Below are 13,771 nucleotides of genomic sequence, written 5' to 3' on the forward strand. Positions count from 1 at the left end.
CTATTGTTGACATAAATCCCATCAATATTTTTTAAAGGAATTAAAACCCGAAGGTCATCTCCTCCCCATTTGAAGTTATTCCCATGATAAATGCTGGATTGCTATTTTTCTATGATACAATTTTGATCACAAATATGCCATGATTGGGGTTTTGGAATCCTGAGCTTGTTTGGTGGGGATGGAGGAGTGTGTTGGTGTTATGTAAATTGAGTAATCAATGTACAGACATGTTATCTTTTGGAAGTAGACTTCATGTCTTGTTGACCTTTGCATTACTTTCCAAGCTCATGATTATGTAGTTGTTATATTGTCTTTGATTATTAGCGTTGGGTAGCTCCTGTGTTGAGTTGAAAGTAAACTTTAATTAATGGTGTTGTCTTGCTTCCTACTTATGCCTTTTGAGTGTTAAAGTTTTTTCTTAGTAACGTTCATGGGGATGATCATTTGCCAGAAGATTTGAGCATATATGTTGTTAAGTGGTATTGCTAAGGTTTTTGGTCTCTACTTGGATCCTTTATTAGTTAATTATGCTTGGTAGAAGGCAGATTGTATAAGGTTTTAGGTGGACAAGGATTGTTGTTATAAATCCTTATAATTGCTTAGATTTCAAAGCTGGAATTATGGTTGTGTCTGGAAATGGAATCTTGATTGAAGATTAAGCTTTGCTCGGTTCTTGTGATGTTACCAATTTGATGAAATGTACACTAATCCGACGGAAAGATACTTATATCAGTGTTTCTATTGGGATTTCTATCAAAAGTTTCATATGGGATTTTTGTAAAACTTATAGAATTTATAGCAACATAACAGCCAACAAAAAATGTTGATGGAAAAATAAATGGTAATGAAATTGCCAATGGAATAGAAAACCCAATGAGATATTTCTCAATAGTAGTATTTCATTAATTTCCTGTTATGTCAGCATTAATCAAGGCCGACAGGGACTTCATTATTTACTGATAGAAAATTTGTCGGTAATTTTCAATTTTCTGGTAATGTAATGGTTAAAATTTAGTTATTTTTAAGGACAATGATTTATTTACTTATAGTTTTTCTAGTATTTAAAGGGTTGCTACTGCCAGTAAAAAACAACTCTGATAATTTTATTAAAAAAATGTTTTTTTTCTTCTTTTGTTTAGTCTGCATAACCAACCTCTGGTATGTGTGCTATTTTAAACTAATTTTTATATTTCCTTCCTACATCAGAAACGATCTAATAATATTAATCTTCATATATAGCTGCTATTTATGTGAAAGGCAATGACTTGCTTTGATGGGTTTGCTAATGGCTACCTTTACCAAACTTATTCCCTAAAATGAAATTTAAACCTAACACTGGCTCCTGAAAACTCCACAAGTCGTTTGGCATCAACATCATCCCATCACTCCCCCAGAAAAGGAAAATCACTCCATCAAGCAAAATGCAATTAAGTGACGATTTAGTATCTGTTAACGCAATGGCGATGTCATTAATCCCCCCCCCTTTTTTTTTTTTTTTTACCATGCGTGCGGGAGAAGAAATACTATATCTTTGAAGTTCATCATTTGAAAGCCTGTCTCTAGAATCCATTTGTTTGAATACAAATTATGTAACTCTAATTAAACGGTCATGACGTTACTAGATCTTCTTCTCTGTATGTGTTTAATGATTTTTCTTCGGGGAATCAAAACTGCAACCTCTTATCATTAGTATCTAGCACTCGCAATTCTGTGAAGACATGAGGTTAATGACTAATAGGCATGGCCTAAATTTTCCAGTCTCTCAAGCCATGCAGTCTATAGCAGAAATCCCTTCTTTCACTGTTGGATCCTATAATTTAAAGGCACCCTATTCTGAGGGAGAGGAGAGCTGCCGGTTCAACAGTAAGAACTAAAACATCTTCAGCTAAAGTGGGATGTGGTTAATACACGGATATTGTGCTTTTGTCCAAAGTATGGCAGCTTATTTTGGCATGGACAATTTGATCTCCCCTTTCTGTGTCTTAAAAGAAAGTAGAGACTACACAAATTTGTTAACTGGGCCAGGCTCCAGCTGCTACTAAATCAACAACAAAATCATAGCCTTAGATATGTAATTCAGACATGTTGTGAACTCCTTTACTTTTGGGACCAAACAATCTCATTGCTCATTAGTGTTCTTACCAGTGCATGCGGTCCGTTGAATGGGCAAGTACCTTTTTTTTTTTAATGATAATGAATGGATGCATACTCATTGATTTATTTTTTATTATTTTATATAATAGATATATTTCTGGACGCGATTTATGAATAAATAACTATTTTAAAAAGCGAAATAACAAGGACAAACTGATCAACTTGAAGTCCTCAATTGATGTGGGTTGAGAAATGCAAATAATAAGATTCAAATGTTTGTTTTTTTTTCTTTAATTGACCCCTTCTTGATTATTACTGCTTAAACTACTAGCTTACTAGAATTTTTCAGTTTCCTGTGACTGCGTTCGTCTCCTGCATGCGGAGTTCGTATTAGAACAACAATATTTAGCTTGTTTGTGCAGAAAATTCATCTCCTGCATGCGGAGTTCGTATTAGAACAACAATATTTAGCTTGTTTGTGCAGAAAATTTCCAGCTCCTTGTCACTAGCTAGATTGGCATGCATAGGTACATCTATATATGAAACACAAATAATTAATTGCTATCCCCCACATCCAAACTCTTGTGATATATATCAGCGTATGCAGTGACAGAGCTCATGAATTTGGGGACAGTGAGATGATAAGCCACCCACGTTTCTACGGGTCCCAAATCCTGTATTGGTAGGCTTATTTAATGCTCTTGCAGGCAATCATAAAGAGGTCCAAAGGTGAAAAGGGCATACAGCTTGGGGTGCGAATTCATCAATCATCAACATAGCTGCTTGAGTGCAGGATAGAAGAGACGAGTACCCCCGAGCAAAGAGGGTGAGATGAAACACAAGACGGAGAACATAATGAATATCTTTATTAGGCTGATGAGGGATAAAACAAAATATAATGTAGAAATGTTTTTTTTACTTTAGATATATATTACTATCTTGCAATATTTAGAACAATAAATTGAAATTATTATTTTCAGTTTAGTTTATAATGAGCATTAAATTTTTTTAATTAACTTTAAATGATAATTTCTTCACTCATCAAAAGTATGTTAAAAAAATTTGTAGTGATTCATTTCTAAAAAGATAATATAATTAAATTATGATTTACTTAATTTTTAAATCATTTATCCAAGTATATTTAATAATAAAATAAACAATTAAACCAATCATATATCAAATAAAATATTTACACCAACACAAAGTCAAAATCTCATATGGTGAAAAATGCAAGATAATAACTTCATGACAAATGCATGCTTTTAGCTATCAGTCAATAATCCTTAGCTCTTCATCGTTAAATCTAATTTCTTTAAAAACATGACCAATTTTCATATCTCTATATTATGTATATATCAATTATTATATTATTTTTCTAATAATAATATTCATTTTATTTCATGATCCTAGAAAATTCAAAATAAATATTTATTTTATTTTATAATAAAATCACTCTTTGGTTAATTATTTCGAGCAATTTATTTTTCCATATTAATTTAATAAAATGAAAAAACCAAACTTTTAATACAATTATATTTTTAAAAATTAAAATACTGATACACATATATGAAAATAGTAAAATAAAAAAGATTGAAACTATGAAAATACTTAAAGGATATTTATGGAAAAAACTTACTTGTTTCTGTCTTTGTCTCTCTCGTCTCTCATTTATAGATGGACAAAAATTAGCTAAAATTGTCCTTGTAATTGATACAAAAAAAAAAAAAAAACTTTTGTTTTCTCTGTTTTTACAATTAAACATTTTTTTAAATTTTAATTATCCATGTCTTTTTATTTCCGAGATAATAATCAAATGTGTACATCCCATGTTCGCCATTTTTATGGGCTTGGCTTAATATTCTTTGTCAGTGGAATACGAGTAATGGACCAGAGCCTTAAACCACCTAAAAATGATCTGAAAACTCCATGAAGGCCATCCAACTAAACAGAGCACCGGCGATAAGAGAAAGCAGGGCCAAAGTAGTTCAGATAAGCTATAACAGAGTGGAACCCAACAAAGAAAAAAGCCTACTAGAGTCGAACAGTCTCATTGCAACAAGGCTCAGTGGACCGAAGAACACCCATCCAGTATCCAAGAGGTATTCGGCGAGGCTTGCTTATAAAGAGAGTTTTGCCTCTCTTTCCCGTGATCAAAGGAAATTAGCATTGTCTACCTCTGTGATTTATTTATATTTTATATTTTGATCACTATGTGAGTTTATTGTTGATAATTGAATTGGATTTTATTACAGGAACAAAGTGAAATTGTTATTGAAAACAGAGAACTAATCAAGACTCATTGATTGAGAAACATAAAAGAATTTCCATTAATTTTTTACCACTATATTTGAATAATATCCTCCCTTTCTATTATTTCATACTCGATCCTAGTTATCTTAATTTCACTGGTAAATTTGGTAATATTCTAGTATTCGAAATGCTCTAACATTCCTAGTCATACCTCACGATCGAATACCTTAGAATGGCAAATATTTTTACATCATTTAATAGCTGTATAAACGTGACAGAACTAGCACGAATTTATTTGCGCCCCTATTGCTTCTTGTTCAAACTCTCCCAATATCCATTTTCCCATTTCTCCACCTGCCTCGCTGCATTCAATTGTTTCCTGTAAAAGGCTCCTAGGACTAGGGGTTTGTAAGGAGGAGGCATGGTGCATGGACTTGTAGTAGAAGGACCCTTTACCAATGATTCCATCATGAATTCTCTCTCGAACCCATCAGCAGAGCAGGCCATAATTTCCGAGCACAATTCAGCAGCTCCTTCGGGCACTTGTGGCGTAAATCTCAGAAGCTTGGCATACTCATTTAGGAGATGAAACATGTAGTCATATACGTAGTCCATTTTTAACCCTTCTTGAATGAAATCACTTGCTGCTTTCCCAATTGCTTGTGCCTGTCAAGTTCAACATGTATCATTATATATAGCTCTAGTAGTTTGAGAACGAAATCGTGATGCACGGAGTTGTTGAAATGTGCCAACCTAATTAGAGATTAGGGTTTACCTTTTGTTTGTGTTTATTGCCCCAATCTACAGCAAATTTAATGGACTTGCATTTGTCATCTTCACGAATAGGCCAATAGTGCTCCACAGGTTTCAGACTTCTTGTGAAGAAATCGTAGTAATGGGGTTTTACAAGCAACGTAACAGAATCACATGCTAGAATGTATTTCTCACTTACAGACCATGCATATCCTTCGATATAGATTTTGTACCTATATATTTCACAAGAAAGTGAACGCTCAACGATTGAATAAAATTAATCGTATCATTTCCAGACCATGAAAAAAATATATTATAACCTGTGTGTGCATTGGTTTGCCACGTTTGATTGCTTGAATTCTTGCTGGGATTCAAGGATCCAGTCCTGCGAAGGGTGTTGAACTATTTATTAATACTTGGATCATGGAATGTCTGAGGTTTAAATGCTGGAGCCACGAAATGATGTATTTATCTTCGATGTCTGTGATGAAGATATATACAGAGTATTTGCACAAGAAAGGCTGTTCTTGAATATTGAAGCCCAATATATACTTAGGAACAGAGTATTACTACAGAAGGACTAAATACCTGGATGAACAGGCGAGCATTCCAGTCTTGTTGGTCGGAGACATTACAAGTAAGGAGGTCCTTCCTGGTTTCAGCAACAAAGGGGTTTCCCTTCCAGTAGGCATACGGTTCTCTATCTATCCATCTGCTCCTATTGTTGCCTTCTTTTAGGTCTATCAGCAATTTATCCCATGGCTTTATATTAATCTCAGCCCTACAAGAATCACACACACACAAACCCTTTTTCATAAGTAGTTTACAGAAGCTGATTTTTCGTTTTATTTTTTAAAGAAAGGACATTTTAGCAGTAAAATATGGTTACTCTATTTGACGACTTCAATCAGCTATTTCAAGGAGGACGACGCGTCGTCGTTATATATTAAGACAATAAATAAATCTTGGGTAAACTATATTTTTGCTCTTATAAATTCACAAATTTCTACTTCGGGCCCATGGTTTAAAGTTTCCCATACCTCTTTTAAGTAACTGATATATGTTTGAAAATATAGTTGTATTATTTTTTAAAATATTTTTTATTTAAAAATTTATTAAATTAAAAATATATTAAAATAATATTTTTTATTTTTTAAAAATTATTTTTGATATCAGTATTAATTAAAAATTTTTCAAAATGATCTAAAAACACTATAAAAAATATTAATTTAAAGTAAAAATAAAATAAAAAAATTTTAAATTTTTTCAAAAATATTTTTAAAACGTAAAAACAAACAGAACTATTTCACATAAAAAAAACAATCAAGAGCTGAAAAATAAAATATATTTCATGATTTGGGTAAAATTGAAACTTTTTTTCATACGTTTGTGAAGATTATCACTTGAGATTCATGGGGACATGAGATAATATAAAAAGCTAGAGAAGAAAAAAAAATAATTAGGGAATTTAGCAAGAGGGATTATCACCAATTCCTCATACTTAGAGGTCCAAATCAGAGAATTGCATTGCACAGTTATATATTCTGTGCATGCCTAGCTAATCTTCTCGCAGATATCTTCATCATGACCATTTTTATTTAGGGTTGTTTGAGATTATAATATGGTGATGGTTTAAAATATTTTTTATTTAAAAATATATTAAAATAAAATTATTTTAATTTTTAAAAATTATTTTTAATATTAACTTAGTATACCAAAACTATCTAAATATATAAATTTTTTTATTTTAAATAAAAAAAATTCAAAATGTTTAAGAAAACGGTTTACACTATGTTCCAAAGATACCCTTGCTGGTCTTAATTATCGCAAGAGCCGCCATCACCGACTCATTCCGACTAATGCCTAGAATATTCTTATAGAAAACAATAAAATTCAACAAAAGGACTGAAGGCACAAGGATAAGATTTCAGAATTCAGAAAATATACCATCCCCAGAAGGACCAATCAGGGAACACAATGTCCTCGGTCCACTTGTCGCCACAGTACCGAAACAACGGTGGTGGGCCTGTCTTGTTCGGTCCACGATAATCACTTGATTGGATGACTGGCAGATCATCACAGTCGAACATCAGCTCCAAGTCTGGTATCTTACCTGGATACCTCCTCAGGAGTTGCAAAATGCCCCATATAGTGAATGCGTCTCTTGTTTGTATAGACTTTTTGTACTTCTCAAGGTATGCTTTGCCCTTGACAATTATTAGACGGAAATGTGCTGTTGTTTTGGCTCTCTCCAACATGTCTCTGCTGATTCCTGTCGCATTCCAAGGCCTTAAATCTTCGTGAATCCATCGAAAGTAGTTTGGACATTCTGGTTTAGATGATGTGTCTTCTTGATCTTTTGTTTTGGATGTTTTCGGATAGTTCGTAGGACAGGTTTGTGTTTGGTTTGTGATGATGCAGTTTAGGGGGAAATATTCGGGTTTTCTAGTGATGATCATCAGGGTTTGGTGTTTTTGAGAGATTATTACATTTGTTAGATTTTGACCAGAAAACTTAGACTGCAAAAAAATGTTAATGAAAGAATTTAGATAATCGAAAACTTAAACTTAATATAATAAAGTGAACTGCAGGGCTGAAAGGTATTATTGAGGTTTTGGAACTTACAGCATCGATCCATAAAGAGTATATGATGACGGCAATGAAGAGGACTAGTAAGAAGAGGAGAGTCCTAATAGTGGCTAGCCCCTTCTTCATTTGGGGCCTTATCCAAACTTGCATCTCAGAGACTTATCAACAACTCCCGATCCATGGAACTTGACTGTTCCTTTTCTGATCTAAGAACTTTCGAGCTTTCTTTTAGCTTGGTGGAATGGAGACATGAGCAGTCCAGTGCTTTGAGTGAGAATCAAGTTTCTATGCAAGTACCTTTCTGTTTGTGTTTTCCTCAATGGACCTGTTGAAAAAGTTATGGAAGCTTCTACTATTCCACTCCCCCTGTAAGTTCATACACCTCTGATCAAGATTCAAGAATCTTCTCTAACTAGTAAGTAATTAACTGCTGAATTATTTTATTTTTATTTTTTGAGATAAAAAATAATATGTGGAAGGTGGAATACCTGGGTATTAACAAGGTTCAGTTGAGCTAAGAGCCCAGAAGAAAGTAGCTGAGGGAGGGGTTTTCAGACAGGATTCCAAGATCTCTATCTAAGAAGATAAAAAGTATAGTTTAGAATTATTGGCATCTTTAGGGACGGCTTGACCTACAGTTGACTACCAAATTAGCATTCAGCGATGCGAAGTACTAGCGAAAAGTGTTTATCCAATGCAACTTGGCATTTAATGACGTCATAAATATCTTAAATATTCTTTTAAATATTTATTTTAAAAAAATCTATATAAACTCATCTTTCTAGTATTATAATAGAGACTAGAGATGATCTCTCCAATGTTTATATCTTTAAACTTCAAATTTAATACATTATAAGTCTAACACAAGATTTAAATAACGTCTAACACAAGATTTAAATAACATTTAAGCTAGTAGAATATTCATCCTCTCTCACATATACAAACACAATACTTACTTAAGTTTTGGAGTGTTTTATCAGCCCATGAAAAACGCTTCTAATCTTTCTCCTGAGGATTTTTTACAACCACATCATTTGATGCTGTTTGTAGAAAATAAACAAAAAGCTAATTAATTCATGTATAAACCCTAACATAATGGCTATGTCTAGGACTACGCCAACAATATGCCAACGATTATGCCTAGGCTACTCTCCATGTGGTTACGCCACCAGTTATACAGCTACGCCTATAGTTACACCCACGTGGCTACGCCAGGGACTATACATGGCAACACTCGCGACGACGCCCACGACTACATCTACGGCTACACCTATGACTATGCCCACGACTATGCTCCACAACTATGCCACAAGGCTACGCCTACAAATAGTTTTTATGGTGGCTTGTACACGCTAAAAGATAACATTATTGCAAGTATTTCCTTCCACACTCTTGCTAGGTCAAGTCTTTCAAATATATTAGCTTGCAAGACTTGGGAGGCTCTAATAATACATGAAAAAACTATGATGCTTTATACAATGTACTAGGAGTGATCATTTTCGGTTCGGTTCGATTTTTATCAAAAAAAGTAACCAAACCGGTTTTTTTAAAAAAACTAAAATGTCTTGCTTGTCATGATTTTCAAATTGTTTGAATTATGAGGAGTCAATGACAGTATCAGGTATGAGTTTTATAGCAATGCAACCAGTTTGTGCTAACTTCTCGTATTCAAACTAGGAATGAAAACTTGAAAATCGATCATTACCGTGTACATGCTCATAAATTTCAGGGGTTGACTCAATTGCCGCTGATTTGAAGGAGCAGAGGTTGACCGTCATTGGAGAAATGGATACAGTTGCAATTGCGAAGAAGCTAAAGAAAATAGGAAAAATAGATATAGTCTCAGTTGGCCCATCAGAACAGGAGAAGAAAGATGATAAGAAATGATTAGAAGTGATTGTCGGTTGGCTTACCTTATAATTACCTATTTTCTTTGAAGTATCGATATTCATATTTTGCAATGGTATTCGTATATGTAGTAATTCGGACATGGAATAAGGTCTTGCGCAGTGTTCCAAATAGCCCGAGACAGCAGACATGTTAATATGTTCCATACACACAGCTCTTTTCATTGGAGTCTGATTAAATCATGGCGGTGCAGTTAACGTTGTCCTCTTCGAGAGAGATGAAAAAGATTAAATTAATGGTCTTCGTCATTGTCATCTTGCCTAGTAACAACCCAACACAAGGGGTTCGTTCGTACCATCTTCAACCTATGAAAAGGCATGTTTCATATGGAAATAGATGATGAGCGCGTAGCCCTTGCAATGCGACTACCCAGTAAGAAATTACTAATTAGTAGATTATTTGCCGATACATAGTAGATTATGCAACTATGGAAGATCTTTATTGATTTCCATCAAGTGATTTCAGCCAGCATTTTCAAGTAATGGGTCCATGGTGTGTCAGATTCACTTGTAATCCACTGCACTGTGGTGCTGTGTGGCTTGTTTCCTTCATAGCATATCGAAAGTGCTTTTAACTTTAAAATTGAAGAAAATCAAATCACGTTCAAATAGCGCTCCTATGTAGTAGGCCCATGTACCAAGGCCCAAACCATTTTCACTTTTTATCGAATGTCGAAGCCTCTACTTTTCGGCTTTTTGCAGGGGCTCGGCCCCCACTTACACCTGTCTCCGCCTAAACTCTTGACAGACAAATAACACAATAACACCAACAGAGGAATGTTAAATCTCATCTTTTAATAATATTTACTTTTTTGGATTCACTTAATAAAACAAAAAGCAAAAAGAGAAGAGAATATAAAAGTTATTATCCATAAAAAATATTTTTACTTGAACATGAGAATTACTCTTATATATATATATATAACTGTGAAAGAGAGAATGAAAAATTGATAATGTGGTTTACTAGAGGTTTTTTACTTGGTTTTTTTTATTTCTTAAAACGTTTTTTATTTTATTTCATAGGCTATTTGTTATGGGCTGGTTGTAGAATTTATAACCCAATTCCATGATCTAGATTCTAGGTGACCACTTTTAATCTGGGTTTCAAGTAGACCCACTTTGTATGATGTTTGTTTATTGGGTTTGGGCCCGTTTTATTTGTGTAGTCTACCTTTGCTTCTGTCAAAGCTTTAGAAATCACAGCCCATGTTGCTCTGTTCTTCTTTTCAAATATATTTAACAAAGAATGTTTGGATTGCTACAGTAAAAATACTATTTTTCTTTTAGGTAGAAAAAATAGTGGCCTTAGTTGTGGGGATAATTTAGTTTTTTTTTAATTATTCATTAGTCATTAGAAGATTGTTTGGAAGTATCAGAGTCTTTTTTTAATTTTTCTGCACAATAAAGTTACATTTTTACGTTAGACTTTTACCTTTAAAGTCAATAAAATTTAGAGTTTTTGATCAGTGGTGTTTTTATCTTTTAACAAGCTTTAAAAAAGTTAAAAATATTGATTTACTCTTAAGGTAAAAAACCTAGAGTTGTTGAACAAGAGTTTTTTTGGCTCTATTTTTTTTATTAGGCTATAGTTGAAATATGTCTTTGCCCTTGGAAAAGACCAAAAAAGTAAGGTATGTATTTATGGGTATTTTTTTCCTTTCACATGGGTTATATAGATTTTTTTTTTCTCATTTTTTTTATGTTTTTATCATTCAATATTATTATTATTTTTATAAGAAAATGGTTTTATAGTTATTTTTAAATTTTGTTTTATTTATCCCGATTTCATAATTTAAGCTACAAGTTTTTCATGTCTTTTTGGAATGAGATTTTTTAAAGAAAATTAATAAGAACACATATTGAGTTGTTGAATATCAGAAAGTCTCTTATTACACATACAAATAAAAAATAAAAATGATACGGCCTATTAATCTCCTAGACAAGTAACTTTGAGGTCTCATCCTGCTTTTCACGCACGTAGCATCCACTCGTCCGCGGGTACTTCCTTTTTCCTGGAGTGTTCTTTGAGTTTTCACCAAACCTTCTTTCTTTAATGCATTTTGCTTTTACTATATAATCTATTCTTTCCGTTAGCTGAGAGCATTTTGACTTACATATGCTTCCCCTCATATATATATATATATATATATATATATATATATATAACGTTCTTGCCTTAGGATCGATAAGATATTTTTATTAAGTTTCTGAACATTTAACCTAAATTTCAAGAGTCAACTGTTTGAACTTAACTTGTTAAAAAAGAAATAATGATTAGAACCTATTTGGCTATTTTTAGAAATCATTTCAACCTAATCGGTGAAGAATAGATTTCCATTGTTATATTATTTTATTACTTACGGTGCATCCAACTCGTTGCTTCTCCAAAACTCTCTAGTTTTCTTCTTCTTAATTTCAAAAGAAAAGGGCTCTAACGTATTATTTTAATATAAAGTATCGTCTAAAGATTAGTTAGATCTTATTTATTTTTATATTTTAAAAGTATTTTTAAAAAAATTAATTTTTTTGTTTTTTCTGTACTTTAAATTAATTTTTTAAATATTTTCAGATCGTTTTGATGTACTGATATCAAAAATAATTTTTTAAAATAAAAAAAATATTATTTTAATATATTTCCGGTAAAAAAACACTTTAAAAAATAATAATTACTACATTTTTAAACACCTGTTAATCCCTTGATTGATGTAAGAAAATAAAAATATATAAAAAAAGTCGAGGGTAGTACGTATATGCATGAAATCATCATTTCCCAGCACCATAAAATTATTAATTTGATGCAGGATGAAATTGTCGTACGTGTAGAAAACGCAATCTAACTAACCCCACTTATTCATTACGGGATTGGATCAATCAAAGAGTTATTATCACTAACAATAATTAAGAAACCATAAAAGAGAATATTAAGAAACAATGAACTGTAAGACGTTGATCCATTCAACGTATATACGTACGTCATGAGCACTAAGTGGAGCTGCCGATTTGGAATCTTAATCCATAATTAAAAAGTTATTATCCTGACTTATTTTTAAGTTTTTATTTGGATTTACACATCACATGCAAGTGCTTCATTGCAGCAATTAAAGAGCAAAAGAACAGTAATCGTATCGACTCAGGCATGAGCAGTGTTCTTCTATAATGAAAACAGTATAAGGATTAAGGATATAGGGAAATCTCCAACATGGGCTGACGAATATATATATTGCCTGTCATTTGTCGCTCTTCCTACAGAGGACTGAGCATGCATGTGTCGATATCAGCAGTAGAAACAGATGTCTTAAAGAGTTAATTAGTTTTAAACTTATTAGTCGTTTTTTAGACATTCATGCGTGTCCAAATAAATGATTTGTTGAATTAGTTTTAACTTTAATTGATTTTTTTCCTTTTTATAAATGATTATTAATAAGACATAACACAATATCCATGCTAGTGTATAACTAGTTTTGTCGCCCGAGTTTCGTTGTGGAATATCCGGATTTGAAGTGTAACAAAGAGACTTACGAGTTTTTTTTAGTAAATAAATAATGTAAATTCATAACATATAAGATTGGTCCATAACATATTAATTAAGTTGACCCAATTAAAACCTAGTATGATTAAAAATTTAAAACTATAAATTCGATGATAGTCTAACTCCATTTATTATGAAAAAACCAAAAAAAAAATAGGGCAGGTTGTAGGGAACTCATTGACAATATTGATAAACTTAGCCAAGGGCCTAGTCTTGAAAACTCTCAATCTAATTACTTGTTTATACCAATATTTAAATTAAATCGTGTGGAAATTGTTTCGATATAAACTAATTAAATTGGCTAGTCCAAAGCCAAGTGAGACAACTTAGAAAAATATGGGTTGCCCTAAAAAGGATGATATTTTTATGTTGTTTTAATATTAAAACTATGACACATTGGATCATCCGAGATAAACATCAAATGTGTGACCTGGATTATGAACTTGACCGTAATGCGCTAACTCAGTCGGATAACTATCTCTTTCCTTTTCATTCCCCTATTCAATCGCTACTTGGGTCTTATTTGAGCTTGGATCGGATGAAAATTGATATTAAATTGAAGACTTAATAGAGAATATGAGGTTAATTTGAAAGAAAAGGCATAGCTCGAGTGGGATGAGATTTGGGCCCAAAATAAAAAGGTGTTATT

The 13,771-nt window shown here is 32.6% G+C and overlaps 1 protein-coding gene across 2 annotated transcripts; it reads right to left on the bottom strand.

Annotated features, from left to right (window-relative positions):
* Nucleotides 1-4,397: 4,397 nt before the first annotated feature.
* LOC7458164 (uncharacterized) lies at nucleotides 4,398-8,340 on the bottom strand. Of its 2 annotated transcripts, XM_024596470.2 has the most exons (7): nucleotides 8,175-8,340; nucleotides 7,723-8,052; nucleotides 7,045-7,616; nucleotides 5,686-5,878; nucleotides 5,418-5,482; nucleotides 5,120-5,330; nucleotides 4,398-5,010 (listed from the first exon to the last, which is right to left on the bottom strand). In XM_024596470.2, exons 2-7 carry the CDS (start codon nucleotides 7,834-7,836, stop codon nucleotides 4,648-4,650), a joined length of 1,518 nt encoding a protein of 505 aa, XP_024452238.1. In that variant the 5' UTR covers nucleotides 7,837-8,052; nucleotides 8,175-8,340; the 3' UTR covers nucleotides 4,398-4,647. The 2 variants fall into 2 exon arrangements, with proteins under 2 accessions (XP_024452238.1, XP_002304487.3); XM_002304451.4 differs by having other exon boundaries at nucleotides 7,723-8,324.
* Nucleotides 8,341-13,771: the final 5,431 nt, after the last annotated feature.

This window comes from Populus trichocarpa, chromosome 3, assembly GCF_000002775.5.
Source record: "Populus trichocarpa isolate Nisqually-1 chromosome 3, P.trichocarpa_v4.1, whole genome shotgun sequence".
In the NCBI taxonomy this organism is placed as follows: domain Eukaryota; kingdom Viridiplantae; phylum Streptophyta; class Magnoliopsida; order Malpighiales; family Salicaceae; genus Populus; species Populus trichocarpa.